This window comes from Cucurbita pepo, chromosome LG01, assembly GCF_002806865.2.
Source record: "Cucurbita pepo subsp. pepo cultivar mu-cu-16 chromosome LG01, ASM280686v2, whole genome shotgun sequence".
Taxonomy (NCBI): domain Eukaryota; kingdom Viridiplantae; phylum Streptophyta; class Magnoliopsida; order Cucurbitales; family Cucurbitaceae; genus Cucurbita; species Cucurbita pepo.
In genome coordinates, this window is record NC_036638.1 from 20597525 (window position 1) to 20615593 (window position 18069).

General features: G+C 37.9%; 1 protein-coding gene across 1 annotated transcript; it reads right to left on the reverse strand.

Annotated features, from left to right (window-relative positions):
• Positions 1-3959: 3959 nt before the first annotated feature.
• Positions 3960-17759, reverse strand: LOC111782079 (clathrin heavy chain 1). The gene is made up of 30 exons (XM_023662865.1): positions 17441-17759; positions 16823-17027; positions 15965-16053; positions 15775-15853; positions 15533-15660; positions 14739-14837; positions 14548-14656; positions 13907-13986; positions 13521-13748; positions 13347-13412; positions 12586-12702; positions 11827-12024; positions 11612-11728; positions 11188-11247; positions 10748-10834; positions 10397-10480; positions 10172-10306; positions 10025-10087; positions 9843-9947; positions 9509-9621; positions 9153-9405; positions 8847-8983; positions 8481-8759; positions 7388-8390; positions 6669-7154; positions 6403-6573; positions 6144-6329; positions 5088-5210; positions 4697-4807; positions 3960-4578 (listed from the first exon to the last, which is right to left on the reverse strand). The coding sequence occupies exons 1-30, from the start codon at positions 17483-17485 to the stop codon at positions 4414-4416; spliced, it is 5121 nt and encodes a 1706-aa protein (XP_023518633.1). The 5' UTR covers positions 17486-17759; the 3' UTR covers positions 3960-4413.
• Positions 17760-18069: the final 310 nt, after the last annotated feature.

The window sequence follows — 18069 nt, forward strand, 5'->3', positions numbered from 1 at the left end:
TTTTTTTTTTTTTTTTTTTCTCCCTACACAATCTACTCCCACCCATTAGGATTTGTGGCGATTTCTTTCATGGGCCACAGCAAAAAATTTTCCTTTCTTTCCCTTTCAATCTTATCCATTCATTATGAAGAGAATTTAAAGCATANCCATTAGGATTTGTGGCGATTTCTTTCATGGGCCACAGCAAAAAATTTTCCTTTCTTTCCCTTTCAATCTTATCCATTCATTATGAAGAGAATTTAAAGCATAGAGAAAGAACTGGGACTCAGATTTGAATCTCTCCTCAAACTCCTCAAACTTCATGATATTGTCTTTTTTTAGATTTTCCCCGAAGGTTTTTAACATGCTTATGTTAGAAAGAGGTTTCCACATCGTTATAAGGAATGTTTTGTTCCCCTTTCCAACGGATGTGGGATTTCATAATTCACTCCCTTGGGGCTCAGCGTCCTCGCTGGCACACAAGTTTCCACACCATTATAAAAAATGTTTCGTTTCCCTCTCCAATCGATGTGAAATCTCGCAATCCACCCCCTTGGCCCAGCGTCCTTGTTGGCACACAGGTTTCCACACCCTTATAAGGAATGTTTTGTTCCCCTCTCCAACTCCCATCTCCACCCTTATAAGGAATGTTTTGTTCCCCTCTCCAACTCCCATCTCCAATAGATGTGGGATGTCACAATTTACCCCATTGGGGCCAGTGTCCTTGCTAGCACACAGGTTTCCACACCTTTATAAGAAATGTTTCGTTTTCGTTCCCCTCTCCAACTCCCATCTCCAACCAATATGGGATCTCACAATCCACCCCCCTTTCCAACCGATATGGGATCTCACAATCCACCCCCCTTGGGACCTAGCGTCCTCGTTGGCACACAGGTTTTCATACCTTTATAAGAAATGTTTCGTTCCCCTCTCCAAATGTTGTGGGATCTCACAATCCATCCCCTTAGGGCCCAGCGTCCTCGGTTCCATCCGTTGTGGGATCTCATAATCCACCCCCTTAGGGCCCAGTGTCTTCACTGGCACACAGGTTTCTACACCCTTATAAGGAAAGTTTCGTTCTCCTCTCCAACCGATATGGGATCTCAAAATTCACCCTACTTGGGGTCCAGCGTCCTCGCTGGCACACCGCCTGGTGTCTAGCTTTGATAAATTTGTAACAGCCCAAGTCCACAATCCATCCCCTTGGGGCCAGCGCCCTCGCTGACACAGGTTTCCACACCCTTGTAAGGAATGTTTAGTTACCATCTCCAACCAATGTGGGATCTCCTAGTCCATTCCCGTAGGGCCTAGCGTCCTTGCTGGCACACAAGTTTCCACACTCTTAAAGGAATATTTCGTTCTACTCTCCACTCAATGTGGGATCTCACAATCCACCCCCCTTGGGGTCCAGCGTCCTCGCTGGCACACCGGTCGGTGTCTTGCTCTGATACCATTTGTAACAGCCCAAGCCTACCTTTATACGGGAATGTTTTGTTCCCCTCTCTAACCGATATGGGATCTCACAACCCACCCTATTTGGGGGCCCAATGTCCTCGCTGACACACCGGGTGTCCGACTCTGATACTATTTGTAACAACCCCAGCCTACCTTTATAAGGAATGTTTCGTTCGCCTCTCCAACCAATGCGGGATCTCACAACCCACTCCCTTTGAGGCCCCAATGTCCTCGTTAGCACACAAGTTTCCACACCCTTAAAGGATGTTTCGTTCCCCTTTCCAAGCGATGTGGGATCTCACAACCCACCCCATTTGGGGGCCAACGTTCTCGCTGACACACTGGGTGTCTGGCTCTAATACCATTTGTAACAACCCAAGCCTACCCTTATAAGGAATGTTTTGTTCCCCTCTCCAACCAATGCGGGATCTCACAACCCACCCTCTTTGAGGGCTTAGCGTCCTCGCTGACACATCGAGTGTTTGGCTCTGATACAATTTGTAACAACCCAAGTCCACCAGATATTGTCCTCCTTGAGCTTTCGCTTATGAGCTTCCCTTCAAGGTTTTAAAACAAGTCTTGGGAGAGGTTTCCACACCTCTATTATAAGGAATGTTTCATTCCCCTTGCCAACCAATGTGGGATCTCACAATCCACCCTCTTGGGGCCGAGCGTCTTCCCCTCTCCAAATGATGTGAGATTTCACAATCCACTCCCATTGGATGCCCAATATCATCGTTGGCACACCGTCCGCTGGCTCTGATACCATTTATAACAACCCAAACCCACCGCTAACAGATCTTGCCTTCTTTGGGTTTTCCTTTTCGGGCTTTCCTTAAAAAAATTTAAAACGCATCTACTAGTGAAAGTTCCACACCCTTATGAGAAATGTTTGTTTTCCCTCTCTAACCGACGTGGGTCTCAAAGCTAAAATGGGCCCTTACCTCCCTATCAAACAGGTTTTCCATGTTTCTAAGGAATTTATGGATCTTTTTGTAGGCAACTTTTCATGTAGCTTTGTGGATGTGCCTGTTCACAGTGTAGTCACGTAAAAGATAAAAACAGGGAAAAAGGAAACGTTCAACAACTTCACCAATCATAGCCTCAGCTCCTGAGTTGGATTCCTCAAGAGAAAGAAGAGAGAGAAAAGAGGGCCTTCCCACATCGGCTTGTTCAAAAAGAAACTCAGTAGTCTTCCTTTACAGAAGCAAACAACAAAGCTTGAAGTGCAATGCAAAAAGGAGGGCCATAGTGTAGGGCCCCCATTTGCACAAACATTGTAATTGAATGTAAAGAGGACATTAAAGATTGATAAAGACTTCTGATAAACTACTCAAATTTACAAAAGTCCCATCTCAAAATCATGTGGTGCCCATGATTTTAATTTTTTTTTTTTTAACTCGATGATCCTGTAGATTTGGAACAGGTCATGAGCAGAAGAGGAGATTTTTCTGGGCACCATTTACTTCAGGTAGATGAGAAGAGTGTGGTGAGTGGATAGGGATAGGGATATGGATAGGGATGAGAAACGAGAGGAATAATTTCGTCGGCAATAGATGCAAGAAAAATGTGGCAAATCCCAAGGTTGCGTTTTCAATGATACAACTCTAACGTGTTCTTGTCCACCATATAATTGCCCTCTTCTCTTCTCTCCTCTCCTCTGCANTCCTCTCCTCTCCTCTCCTCTCCTCTCCTCTGCAGCCGCAACTCTGCAACTTGGATAAACGATACGACTCTTATCAAAGAGCTGTTCAAATAAATTAGATTACACGAAATATTCTATCAATTCAAAATAATTTATTGTTGTTCTTTTCTGCTAAATTTGTAAAGGATGACTGGAATCAACATGTGAAGTTGGTCCATGCATTATTTTGCTAATTCAAGCCAGTAGATAAATTAATATATATTGTTACTCTCTCAATCAGTAGACAAAACTTGAATATGTAATTTCCTGTCCTGAAATGTTTGGAAGTGTATGTATGCATAGCACATAAAAGTACAAAATGTTACATGGTTTAAGAAATACCTTATAAATATTGCTAATATACAAAATGTTACATGGTTTAAGAAATACCTTATAAATATTGCTAACCCATATATATAAATATTGATATAGAAGTCAGTGGACTATACTCGGTAGCCGCTATAAGCACCATTGTCATTGACCGAGTATTTCCTACATAGCAGAAAATTGGCATAATGCATTGCTAAATTTCTTCCCCTGATTTGTAAATAATATAAAACTTGAATAGAAGTTGAGTTTTGCTGAGGTTCCAGTCCGTATGTCCATAGATATCCCTTCATCAGCTCGCCCTAAAGCATTGGGATGTTATCTATAACAAATTACAGAGACAACAACTAAAAGAAAATAATAGAAAATGATACTGAAACTCACATGACCACTTTATCCATTCAGCCATAAAACAGAATATTCAAATGGAAATTACTCGGGAAGAACGATAAAGTTGTGAACTCGTTAATTTTCAAGCTCATGAAAATTGAGAAAGAATGATCCACAACAGAAGTACAAAATGAAAGTCCTTCTCACTCAAAGAATACCGATAAAACATAAGGCAAATATCCATCGACAAAAGAATGGAAAGGGAACCAAACAAAAGACAGATAATTCTATGAATCTAGTTTTTATCGTCGTTCAAAGCAGCATTTCCTAATGAAAGGCCAGGCTACAGTGGAGGAGAAAAAAAGAATCTTAAAATACAGAACCCTCAGGTTGCTGCACCAGCATCCGAAAAAAATGCCTGCGCTACCAAAAGAATATTACAAGACAAGTCCATAACACTATAAAACAGGAACAGAATGACAAAAATTCAAGAATTTTTTTACCCATCGAGGAAGAAGTGGGGGAGAAGCATAAAATTTATGTAAGAAAAGCCCCCTATAATTGCAAGGTTGAACTCTCCCTAGAATCTATGGTCGATTCCCGAGTTTTTTTTTTTTTTTTTTTTAGGTTTTTCTGTGTTAATAGCTGCTACCCATTGGTGGCATTCCGAAAGGTGGCATTGGAGGCATTCCCATCCCACCCATGGGTGGTGCGGGTGCATAACCTGGCATTCCTGGTCCTCCTCCCATACCCGGCATTGGCGGTGCAGGCAAAGCAAGAGGCAGCAACTGAGCATACATGTTCTGCAGTTGAAACTCACAATTTAGAATACAGAAAGAAACAACCGTTGAGATGATGCAAAACTGTAGAGGTCTACAGCAAGGCTATGGATAAGAGCAAACGACAAGGCCTAGGTTTTACCTGCTGAGCAATAACGTCCTTCTCTTCCTGCTCCTTTGCCTTGACCTCTTTAAGAGCCTCAATCTTGTCCTTCACAAGTTCATCAACCTTTCCTGTATATTCTCGGATAAACTGGGACATGAAGAAAAATTTTCATCAGGCCACATACTACTATACTACGTGGACAATCATAACATCCAAGAAAAGCCAATGGCAAAGGCCACACAAAATCTAATGCCTCGACCACATTCTACTATGCTAATGCCTCGACTTGGAAGAGCAATTTCATCACAACCAAAGCCCAAGTTTCCAGGTTCCTAGGAGACATTGGTGGAAACCAAAGTGTCTCCAGATTTGAAGTCCTACCAATAAACCTAGATATTAGAAAATGGTAGGAAGTAAGACAAGTCACCTGCAACAGGTATGGGAAAGCAAAGTCGACCATGTTGTTGATCCAGGCAAGTTCAAGAGCAACATCTGCTCGAATTAAGTCATAACAAACAAAGAGGCATGAAGCAAAGCATTCCTTCTTTCCCTGTACAGAAACCATTCACGAAAACATTAAAAATAATTCCATTCACAACTCAAGTCAAGATAGAAAATGCCTAAATGTATAACAGATTCAAGAAGTGAGAAATCATATAGTGAATCTTTTCATTGTTTTTAAATGGTAAGCATGTCATAGACACTTCCTGAAAGCGTTGTGACAACCAGATGAAACAAAGATTTAACAGATTTGCAAATCTCTCCGTCCAACCCATTACATTAGATGTGAGATAAAGACCACCACAAACAAAAGCACCAAGTGACCAGTGTTCAAATTGTGTACAAAAGCACCAAGTGACCAGTGTCCACATAAGAAATGTAGAAAAGCTTTCATTTGCATCTGGAGATGACAATTNTCCACATAGGAAATGTAGAAAAGCTTTCATTTGCATCTGGAGATGACAATTTGGTCTATTTGACCCAAATTTAAAAAATGGATTTTCTGTTCAAATTGTGTACATCCCATTTGTAGTGATATTTAGCATTCAGTAAATGACTGAAAATTTAGACCCGAGTTCAAACAGAAAAATAATTACAAAGTGTCTNCAAATTGTGTACATCCCATTTGTAGTGATATTTAGCATTCAATAAATGACTGAAATTTTAGACCCGAGTTCAAACAGAAAAATAATTACAAAGTGTCTTTTTACATCCAGTGAAAACAATTTGATCCCTTTGACATAATTTTCAATTATTGGGTCTTCAGGTACTTTTAACCATTGGCCTACATCACTTGTAGTAACTTAAATTCAACGTATGAATCAAAAAAATTTAGTCAAAAGGCATGAACATGCTTTTCTAAGTAAACTATAAAGATCAAACATACCTGCTCAATGAAGTAAACAAGCAACTCCTCAGCANATTTTTTTAGTCAAAAGGCATGAACATGCTTTTCTAAGAAAACTATAAAGATGAAACATACCTGCTCAATGAAGTAAACAAGCAACTCCTCAGCAAGTTCACGGTCACCAGATTGCGATGCTGTCTCCATTGCATCCTTGTAGAGATTGTCTTTCTTTGACAAGGCAATAGATTGCTTCCATCTTCCTGCTTTTTTGTATATGTAGGCAGCAACGCGTCTCATTTCAAGTAACTCATGCTTCTCAATCTGCACAAAAACACATTATTAAATTTTGTGCAACCAGGTTTGTTACTCATCCAGATGAAAAATATCACTTCACCTTCTGTGCAAGGCCTATTTGATCAAAATTATCGTGCAAATCAGTTGATTCACGCAATCTGTCATAGTCTTCCTCTTCAACGTAAATTCCATTTAAGGCCTCATTCACAGCAGACACATTGTTGCTCTGAACTGCAATCATGTATGGCTTCACTAGCAGCAAGTGACCAGCCTAATATCCAAGAGGAAGGTATGTGATCAGCATCAAGAGCCAAGAAGACTACTAAAATAAGGTTTAAGTGTTAAAAAGGGGCTCCAAAGTATTACCTTCTTCATAATATCAACAACTCGTGTGTGGTCTACACGAAGTGCAAGGACGTTGAGAAGATCATTAATAAGATCAGGATGCTCTTGCAAGTAAAAATGCACAGCCTTGTAATACAATTCCACATTAGCAACTTTGACTGTCACATCTTTAAATTGCATGTGATCCCATGCTTCGGGAGAATGATTCATGATGGTAGTAGCAGCATTATCAAATTCATCATACTGGATATACAAATAGGTGAGTTCCTTCCAATGCTGCTGTTCATCACAAGCTCGTATAAGCTTAGGAATATTCAGCCGGGTTGAGAAGAGTTTGATGTGCTCCATAAGCTTCTCATGACGGTATCTGGCATACAGAACTCCCAACTCAGTGAAGATACCCATATGAGCACGTTCAAGCCCCAATCCACTCTCCATTAGAGAGATCAATTCATTGAAGCATCCTCTATTCTGATAATATTCACTGACTTCCTCCAGATCATCCACCTATCCATTGAGGCACCACAGGATGATTAATCAATGAACGAGTCACATCGCAGACCATAGCACAGTAAGGGGAAAACAAAAGTCCATAAATTAAAAAAAAAAACAGCATCCTTAGGAGTGAATGCTATTGGTTTGCATCGTTGTGCTACACTAGGATGGGGGTAAATAAAATAAAGCAAAGAAAGAGAAAGAGAGCAAAAATTAAGCAGGTTGAATTTGACAGTCATATTCACCTGGATAATAATGTTAAGACCACATATCTGTGCCAAGCGGAATTCTTCAGCATCAACACAAGCAAAGCACACTTCCTTCCATGTCTTTGCACTGTTTGCTTTTCGTGCTGCATCAACAGCACCTTGGAACTGTTTCAGTTTTACAAGAGTGACAGCCAGCTTGGCCCAGTTAGATATGAAGGCAAATATAATTTTAGCAGCCTCATATAAGGCTTCATCATACAAGCGATCGCCAACATTTTGAAGATTAGCCACATTTGGCATGAGAATAAATTCTTCGATCTCAGCCAACCGATCAATTTTAGCATAGGCATATATCAGCTCACTGTCCACCTTCGGCTCTTTGGCCTTCTCCCTAACCATCAACAGGTACCTAACTAGGTCATGGTACACATTTGCATCCTCAGCAGCATGAATGACTTCCAGAAATTGCGTGGCATCATCTGCACGGATAAATGACTCAATAGCATCACTCACCAATCCTTCCCTCAATTGAGCCTTTGCCACCTGGCTCCAAACTGCATCTTCTTCTACCCGGAATGCAAATTCCACAGCTCTTTCAATACTTTGAATGTTATCCAACAGCACATTAACAGCTTGAACATTCAAGTTGAACTTCTTGAAAATGGCATATGCCTCTTCATATAGTTGTGCCTCAACGGCCACTTCACCAACTGCAGGTCCATCAAAATTATCCAGTCTGTTAATGTAATCCATAACTCTGGAAGGATCTGCCTTGATGGCTGTCAATATAAGGAGATTTTGCAGATTAAAGTTTCCACTGAACGCAGAGTTTTGAAGGACAATCTTTTCAAGAAGTTCAATCAATTCGTGTGGCAGATCTGCTGTCATAAAAGCCTTGACAGCAGCTGAAACTTGCTCCGGACTCTTGCTTTCTGGCAAGGCTGTCGATACAACTTGATCAATGAGCTGTCTTCTATATTCATTTTCAGGGTTAAGAACCTTCTCCCAAAGATCACCATCCATTCTCTCAACCACATATCTGCATAAAAATTCATATTCATGAATAAACTAAACTCTACTAATGCTTCCAGTCTAGATAAACAATTAAAATTTGTAATACACCACTAACCTTGCTTGCAGTTTGAACAAAGAATTTTTGTTTGTAACATTAATAAGCTCATCATCACACTGCCCACGTCGATAAGCCACAACAGCTAAAGTGGGATCACGTTTTTCACAATATTTACCCACAACACGGGAATCGTAGTACGGATTGGTGGTGAGGAAGTGCTCTGGGTTATTGTTGCTATCAATAATAATTTTACCCAGAGCATTATGTACATGTACATCCTGACTTCCTTCGCTCACCAGATGCTCCAAAAATTGAGTAAGCAACCGCAACCGGTTTCTGCATCAAATAAATTGCTCAGATATTGTCATTATATAAATCATATGGAAAGAAAACTACGAAGAAAAAAGGGATTAGAAACAACACCTCTTTTCACATTCATCCACTAGAGGCTCCACGGGAAGCAAAGAACGAACTGAGAGAATCAAACCTTTGATGAAATCTTCAGGACACTCGTCATCCAGTAGCTGGCCCACAACTAGAGGAGCATTCCCAGGGTTCACCTACCAAATTATGCCACCAAAAGTGATTTAAATAATAATAACCTTAAGGGAATTATTTTAATCAGATGGAGAGGTGGAAAATGCACCATACCAATAATACATACCTTTTGAACATAGCCTTCAATGTAACGGAGCATGTTATTTGTGTACAGGTAANAAAGCTACATACCTTTTGAACGTAGCCTTCAATGTAACGGAGCATGTTATTTGTGTACAGGTAATGTGTGAGATCTGGAACAAATCCAAACCGATCACAAACATTGATTAGAGGACGTGCATCAGGAAGCTTAGCTTCCATCAAAAAGTTCTTTGTTTTCTCTGCATCATAGAAATTTGATTCTCTTGTTACACGTTCAACCTCCTTAATTTGTCCAGTTTTTGCAGCAGACTCGATGTATTTGAAGTGAATGTCAGGATCCTCACTGTACCAAAAAGTTAAAAGAGCAAAAATTAAAAATTAAATTAAATCATAAAACTACAAAAACTACCTGTAGTTAATATATTCTTTCTAACTAGAAAAATTACCTCGAACTCAAATATGACCCCAAGAAAAAGTACAAGCCCTCATATGACTTGAATTGTTCAAAAAGCTTTATGCACGCATCAACCCCCAACTGTTCACAATATTCCTTTGCAACCTGTACAAACAAACATCATATCTTGACCAATATTTTTCCTTTCGCTATTATAACATCCCCTTCAGGCAGGAAAAAAAAATCAAAAAAGAAAAAGAAATTGAAAGATTGTTAGCTTACCTGCACAATAATCTGAAGGTTGCNTCATGCTATTATAACATCCCCTTCCGGCAGGAAAAAGAAAAATCAAAAAAGAAAAAGTAAATGAAAGATTGTTAGCTTACCTGCACAATAATCTGAAGGTTGCCTCTGAGATTGACAAGCAAAAGGTCCTTCATGCACTCCAAAGCCCACTCACGAGACAAGGTACCGAAAAACTCCACAAGTGACTGCAGATAACCATATGTAAGATCGAATATACTACTCCTGGTAGGCGATAAAAGATACAAGTACTAACAAGACAAACCTGTGGCTCAATAGCATGTGTGTTCACAATGACTCGTTTAATATCTGGTAACTCTGTATAATGCTGCACGTAGGTAGAAACAAATCAATAAACCTACCATACATATAGAATCAGAAAAGAGAATGCAGTTGTTAAAAGTGATCTAACCTGCAACGCTCGCACATAAAGCCCAGCCTTTTCACAAAGTTGTCCAATTCGAGGTCTATCATAATGACTAAACATTCCATTGGCCAATATGGCGTCAGCTACATTTGGAAAAGTTACCAGATTGATTTCCAGGACCTATGTAATACAAATCATCAATATACAAAAGTTGAAATAATGTCGTCTGTAGATAAAGGTAACTGTTATATTAAGAAAGGTGGGGGGAACCTTGGTCTGGAGGAAAGCATGCTCAGGTAGATTTGGCTTCAAAACGTCTAACAGGAAAGCAGTAGCCTCACGGATCAAATTCCTCTGTGAAATGACAAAGCAGAAACCATATCATAAGAATCACATGTAACCATCTATTCGTCCAAATAGTTGTAATGCAACAAAATGATAAGTAAAAAAATACTCTGCATACTTTGATGATGCAAGAAAAACAAGATGAGAAAGATGATTGTACCATCAACCATTATCAAAACTCATAAGCTTAAACACTGAAATAACAAACCTGAAGAAACAGATCAGTTATTGTGTTGTAGTCNATTCATAAGCTTAAACACTGAAGATATAACAAACCTGAAGAAACAGATCAGTTATTGTGTTGTAGTCAACAGGACAACCTCCTTCCATTTGTGACATCATCAGTGCAAAGTTAACCGCTCCCTACAAACCAGGAAAAAAAATTATTGTCTCCCAATACAGGGAGGGGGGAAGGGGAGTGGGGATATTTCACACCGTACATAATGTTCTTTTTTCTTTTCCTAGGACCAGATATCCATTAAACATATGATGTACCAGGGGTCAAATATATATCTGTGTACCTGAGGATCCGTTCGGAGAATTGTTTGCAAAAGGAATAAATAGTCTGGCGNATAATTATTGTCTCCCAATACAGGGAGGGGAGAAGGGGAGTGGGGATATTTCACACCGTACATAATGTGCTTTTTTCTTTTCCTATAGGACCAGATATCCATTAAACATATGATGTACCAGGGGTCAAATATATATCTGTGTACCTGAGGATCCGTTCGGAGAATTGTTTGCAAAAGGAATAAATAGTCTGGCGTGTATCCAACCTACAGCAAGAAAAACTAATATAAAATTTCTTCCAAGAGCTACGTGTGAAATATCTAATGATAAGAGAAGTATACTTCATCAGGCAAAACATGTAAACATGTCAACACCTAAATACTTTGAGAAGTATAATTACATGAATAATACTATAAACAAAATAACAGTAAAGAAAATTTTAATAGCATAATTGGAATCATCAATATTATTCTAACGGAACAACTACAATGGTAAATGCTTCACTAATTTTAGAAAGACAGAAGACAATAATAAAGATAAATCAGTATATGGCTAATTTCACGAGTAATAAAGCTCTGAAGAATGATATCAGGTAACTCTTTACATTACACAGAAAATAACTTTCTTTACCTGCTTTGAATATATAAGGATCTTATCAAATTCCCTCCGCTCAGCAAAGGCAGCAACAACCTTTGGCGTTGCTCTGGCTTTTATATAGATTTTCAAGGCCAAGTCATTATCCACAGTCTACGCAAAACATGAATTATTAAGTAAAAGGAAAAGGAGTACATAACTTTTTCTATAAAACAAGAAAAAGTGACATCAATATCGGGTGGACATCATACCTTAACAAGATCCCCCAATTCCTCACTGCATTCCAACTTGTCATCAGCCAACCAATTCTCCAGGAGGTTCTTCTTGTTCTGGTTTACAACTAAACGAGACAGTTCCAATGACTCAAATGCATTCAGCTTTCCTCTTGTTAATAACGTTCCAAAATACTGCAGTAGGGGTGGTGTTTGACCAGTTTGCACCGGTACACTCTGCATCATTTAATAAATATAATAATTAATAAAACCCCATGGAATAGTTCAAAAACGAAAAGGGAACTCCCTGCCCCAAGGTGCCCCAAAGATCCAATCATCATTGTGGATACAATTTTTCTTGTGATAATGTCTTCCAACCTAACATTAACTTGTTTCATACTGGGGGAAAGATGCTCCAATTGCTATCATTGATTTTCATTGTTACCATGCATATAGTAATTGTGTAACAACTTAATACCTCAAAGAAANACTGGGGGAAAGATGCTCCAATTGCTATCATTGATTTTCATTGTTACTATGCATATAGTAATTGTGTAACAACTTAATACCTCAAAGAAAAGGAGAGAAAACAATACCATCGCCAGTGGAAAAGGATAGAAAGTAAAGAAAGTAAAGAAAGCAAATATACATATAGATACGTGCATACAGAGTGCAAATTACAATCAGGGATCAAATCCAAATAAAATGGGGCAAACCCAGCATAGCATGGCACATATCCATAAGAAGGCCATAAATCATGATGAACCTGGGAGAAAAGAGAAGGGAAAACAAAAATACCTGAAATTTTGCAACAGTATCTGGTGTGCGGAGGATTCCTTGAGGAGACTCAGCAGCCAATTCAGCGGCTTCTTTGTACTTTGTTTGAGCAAAAAGTTCTTGGAAACGTTGGACAACCTGTGAAAATAGATGTATCAACCACCCAAAAGTTGCAAACAATGGCATGACTGAAAACCAACAGCACAGATTTAAATGTGAAGCAATGAGGATAAAGCATAGTTTATGTGAAAAAATTTCAACTCTTTACCAAGACGGAACATGTCGTGCTATTCTAGCAGGTTATTTTAAAACAAACATAAACGATATAAAAATAAATAAAATCAATACCTGAGAATATATTTATCTTAGTTAGATACTTGAAATTAAAGATCACTTCTAGCATTTCCTCTATTTCAAGAAAGAAATTTCTTGAAATACTAGAGCATTTCACAGCTATAAATTCAATCTTTGCAAATTTGTAAATTGAAAGAAAAAAAATCAAGAGGCACCATAAAATTAATATTGCTTAAGTTTTATCCCGAGTGCTTTTTCTAATTAATTAATTTGGGTTGTATTCAACTCAAACTAATTTTATAAGATCCAAAATCTAACCAACCTATGTCAAACAAGTTTCAACTATTTGAACGCAACACCGCCACTTTGTGCTGTTTGGTTTTATTAGATTCTCCAGGGTTTTAACCACCCCAACTCACCTAATTGACTATTAAATGAACTAACCCATGGTGGGTGCAAAAGAACTATGCTTATACAACCGAACTTACCAGATTTTCAGCACCAGGAAGATTTCCTCTTTTAGCAAGATTGACAGCAAGCTCTAGATTGTTCAACTGCCACAATCAACAAAAGTTTTCACAAGTCTCGCCTATATAATACAGAATGAGAAGGGAAAATACATACATACATACATATATATATATATTCGATCATGATCATACCTGGCCACTGACAAAGGGGATAATTGTTTGTTCATTGACAGTAGCCAGTAACACCTGACCCCTCCTGTTTATTGCATAAAATCCTCCCACAGAAGAAGCCTCTGCAGTTAAGAATATAGGATCTGGACTGATCCTATTTCTATATACTGCTGCAGCTGTCTCCAAGTCATATACAAATAACAACCCAAGCTTGGTGATCACATAGATCAAACTATATTTGTGTGAGATCTGTAAATAATAATTAAAAAAAAGTTAAAACCATCACTAAAATTGATATAAAAGGGTTACTAGAATCTTGTTCATCTAAGTNAGTTAAAACCATCACTAAAATTGATACAAAAGGGTTACTAGAATCTTGTTCATCTAAGTGTGTAACTCTCCAATACCTGCATTGCCACAGGAAAGTCATCAGCAAAATCAGGTGGAAAGAATAGATCTGCTTGCTTCTTTGTAAATGATGGTTTTCCTGTGAACAATCACATTTTAAAAAATTTACTATGGCAACTATGCTGACAGAAGTCTAAGTACCTCACTATTTGAGACTTCATAAAACTACTTCCAACCTGCTTCGGTTCTCCCAGTACTATCCTCAGACACTTCCAAGGTTTTCGTTTTGTGATTTCTTACATCACTCAAAGATCTCAACAATATGGATCAATTTTCTAGATATAATTGTGCATGAATGTATTCAGATCAATTACATCATTACATATCCCCAAGCTCATGTAAGAAAACAAATGAAATCACAGTCTACCAGGCACAAGGCATATTTCAAAGATGGGATAATAAAATGAATATTCTACATCTAACATACTGATGACAGAGATTCAATCTACAGACGGCTGTAAATACATTTTAGGGATACCAATTGCACTAACAAAAATTGTAAACACAGAAAAAAAGTATGACATGCTGTTGGAGAATAGCCAAACCTAATATGTTTAGGTCAAATGTAATGACCCAGCAATCCGGGATACTAAACAACAAATTTACCCAAAGAAAAAAGGATGTATAAGAGCAAGCTAACCTGGCTGGGCACCAAGTTCAATGACATGTAACTTGGAAGTGATCTGTCCAGCGTTAAGTGTCTTCGTGGCAAAGGATATAAGAGTGGAAGGATTCTCATTTCCAGGAAGCTGTTCAAACCAAAAAACAGATCAAGCAAAATGATGTTCAAAGAATACACCAAAAGCACAAGAACTGAAAAACGCCTCTTACCTTAAATTGAGCAAATGATGCAGCATGTGCTTCAAGAGCTTGACTTCTCTGCTGCTCCACAGAGAAAAGTTGCATATTCCCTTTCACAAGTTGTGGCCTCTATATTAAAAGGAAAAGTACATCAGAACCACATCCACCCTAGAGTTGTGATAGCATCAATATTTGTACATATTACAATAAATGAAAACAGGATAAAATTTCAGCCCGCCATCAGCTTCAGAAAATGGCAAAAAATAGATAAACTACAAAAACAACAATTTATATTCATCAAGAAGAAGGCAAAAAGGCTACAATGTGGGCCAACCAGAAAAATAGGGAATTGGAGTGGCAAGCATAACCAAAAAGTTCCATGGTCCAAGGCTGAAAGCACTTGCAATGGTCTTCAAATTTGCTTCAGGAAGAAGCCTGATTCAAGACTATTATACAATGAAGCATAAACCATAAACAGAGTTGGTAGTGTTTTGGCCCCAATCAACTACACCACTGTATATTATATGACCAGTCATGATTCTGAAATCAAACTTACTTAACCAATACCAGTTAAATGTATGGCTTACAGAATTGCTATGAGTCATTTTTCCTTCATGTGTGGAGGTAAAAAAGAACTTTGTCATTTGCCTTTGGACCACTCAGAAATTTTTTGTATGTAAATATTTTTAAAAGAAGTTCTCATTTCATGGAGAACAGGAATTTAAGAAAATGTAACATACCTCAGGTGNAATTTTTGTATGCAAATATTTTTAAAAGAAGTTCTCATTTAATGGAGAACAGGAATTTAAGAAAATGTAACATACCTCAGGTGAACCAGGTGCAATCCCAATCAAAACCAACCACTTTTCAGACGGATCACACCGATAGTTTATAATCTGATTGTTCACCAGATTGGCTGTTCTTTCAAACACTTTCACAGGTTCAGAATCGCCTACATGAAACAAGAGTGAAGACATACAGGAGTGAGCAATGAGTGAAGCCATAGCACAAATTGTTCAATATCCGAGATAAATACATGAAAAGAAAATAATAAAATGTTCCCAACCTTCAATGGACCAATGATATACTGAAGTTTGTGTGACCAAGCCCAGTGTCTTAGGGGTTATCCACTTCCAAAAGACAACCTATAAATGAAAAAAAATCGTGAGTGTTATGAACTGTGAATCTCAACGGGAAAATCATGCTCTGCAACAGCCTCAACAATCCAATTTGAAAATACAGAATGGAGTTCCAACCTGCTCGGGCATCAAATGTGATTTCATCTTGGCCTTCATTTCAATGTTGAATATTTGTAGGTGGTCTTGAGTTGATCCCTGGACTTGAGCTACATGATGGTGCAAAATAGGTAAATAAGGTTCAAAATACAAAAATAAATAAATAAAGTAGAATATATGCACAACTCATGGGTAGAAACCCAATACCAGAAGAATTTCTATTTCCACAAGCATAAAGCTCGCATAGAGTGAGTTCAGTTCAGAACAGCCACTACAACAAGTACACATGTTCAAGTTCGTTTAGCATACTTCAAATAAAAATTATTGTATGAATCTTGACTTTCCAGATAAATGTGACTCTTTGTGTATTAAAATGTCTCTNCATTTAGCATACTTCAAATAAAAATTATTGTATGAATCTTGGCTTTCCAGATAAATGTGACTCTTTGTGTATTAAAATGTCTCTTCCCAATCATATATTTTATTTTATACGCATTAAGTTTGAAACTCCAGTTAAGGAATGTATCAGTTTAACTCAAAAACCTAGAAATTTGAGCATGTAAAATGATCTTCTCAAATAGATTTTAGGTCAAGCAACCCCAAATTAGATAGAATTAAAATTACATTCCACTACGTTGACCATCAATAGACAAGTTGTTGAAAATCATTGGAATAGATCCTTCGCAATGACACAAGATTAGAAATAAAATCGTCGAATTCNAGTTGTTGAAAATCATTGGAATAGAACCTTCGCAATGACACAAGATTAGAAATAAAATCGTCGAATTCATATATGGAAACTGTGTTTCTTATACTAGAATTTCTACCACCACAATATTTAAAAACAAAAAATTTCAACTCAACATGACCATACAATACCTTTCAAGGCCAATATTCTAGAATTAGGATTCATAAGAGCTGAGTCCGCAGTAATAGGCCTCCTCAACGGCTGCATTGGCATGTTCATATCAATAATAACAACACTGTTCTGCGGTGCTGTTTCTCGGACGCAAATATATTTGTCGGATTCCATTGTCACGTGCGTGAATGTTATGAATTGCGGATTAATACCAATGCTCGGAAGCTGAAAGCTCATCAGATCACACAATCCGATCAGTTAGTATGACTGTATATAATCCATCTCGCCATAAGAAAATTGGCGCACTCAATATACAAAAAGTAAAAGCCAGAAATGAAGAATCAAATGCAAGACAAAAGAGTCGCAGATCTAAAAAGAACAAGTATCGGATCTGAGCCAACAACAAGATGCAAAAAATAAAAATAAAAAACAACTTAAATCGAAAAATCAAGCAGGTAGCATAGGATGCGAACTCGGAACAAAATTGAGCAATCTAAGACCCGACCATCGACCAACACACAATTACAACCTCGAATTAAGCTTAGCAAGTGCATAATTCAAAATTTTACAACAACAAAAAAAAAAAAAAAAAAAAAAAAAAAAAAAAAAAAAAAAAAAAAAAAAAAAAAAAANCATACCGTTATGGCTTCCTTCATGGTGATCGGAGCGCTGGCGGCCGCCATGATGGCTCGATAGCAATAACACACGCGGATCTAACAAGACAGCACGAGAGAGATAGAGAGAGAGAGAAAGAAATCGGACGCCTATAAGCGGAAGTGAAGGCAAGACGAGATCTGAGGCAACAACGAAACCCTCGGACCCTCGGAACGACAGAGGGAACTGAGAGATCTACAGAAGAGAGAAAGAGGGAGGGAAAGGGAGAAAGAGAGAGAGAGAGAGAGAGTAGAAGACGAAGAAGGAGAGAGTGGGAATATATAATCTGGCGCAACTTTGTTAAATGGAGAATTCAATGTAAAGATAATAAACCACGAAGGCGTAATAAAATATATGAAATTATATATTCAAATTGTAAAATAAATTAAAAGTAAAAGCACAAAATGGCTTAGAAAAATGTAGATGGCAACTGTGCCAGCTTTGCATTTATGTACGACTCTGGAGACCCAAATCATCAAAAATGGATTTTCTTATTTTCCTTTTTTCTTCTTAAAATAATTATAATTATGATTTGGATTTTGGACAGCGATAGTCATTTTTATAACTTAATTAAAAATAAATAAACATACAATGTTTAGTTTAGATAATTATA

Coding starts and splice junctions, on each gene's coding strand:
- LOC111782079 (XM_023662865.1), bottom strand. CDS start 17,485: ATGGCGGCCGCCAGCGCTCCGATCACCATGAAGGAAGCCATAACG. Junction 12,025..12,585: donor ATACTGTTGCAAAATTTCAG/GTATTTTTGTTT, acceptor TAAATGATGCAG/AGTGTACCGGTGCAAACTGG. Junction 9,948..10,024: donor CACATGCTATTGAGCCACAG/GTTTGTCTTGTT, acceptor GGTTATCTGCAG/TCACTTGTGGAGTTTTTCGG.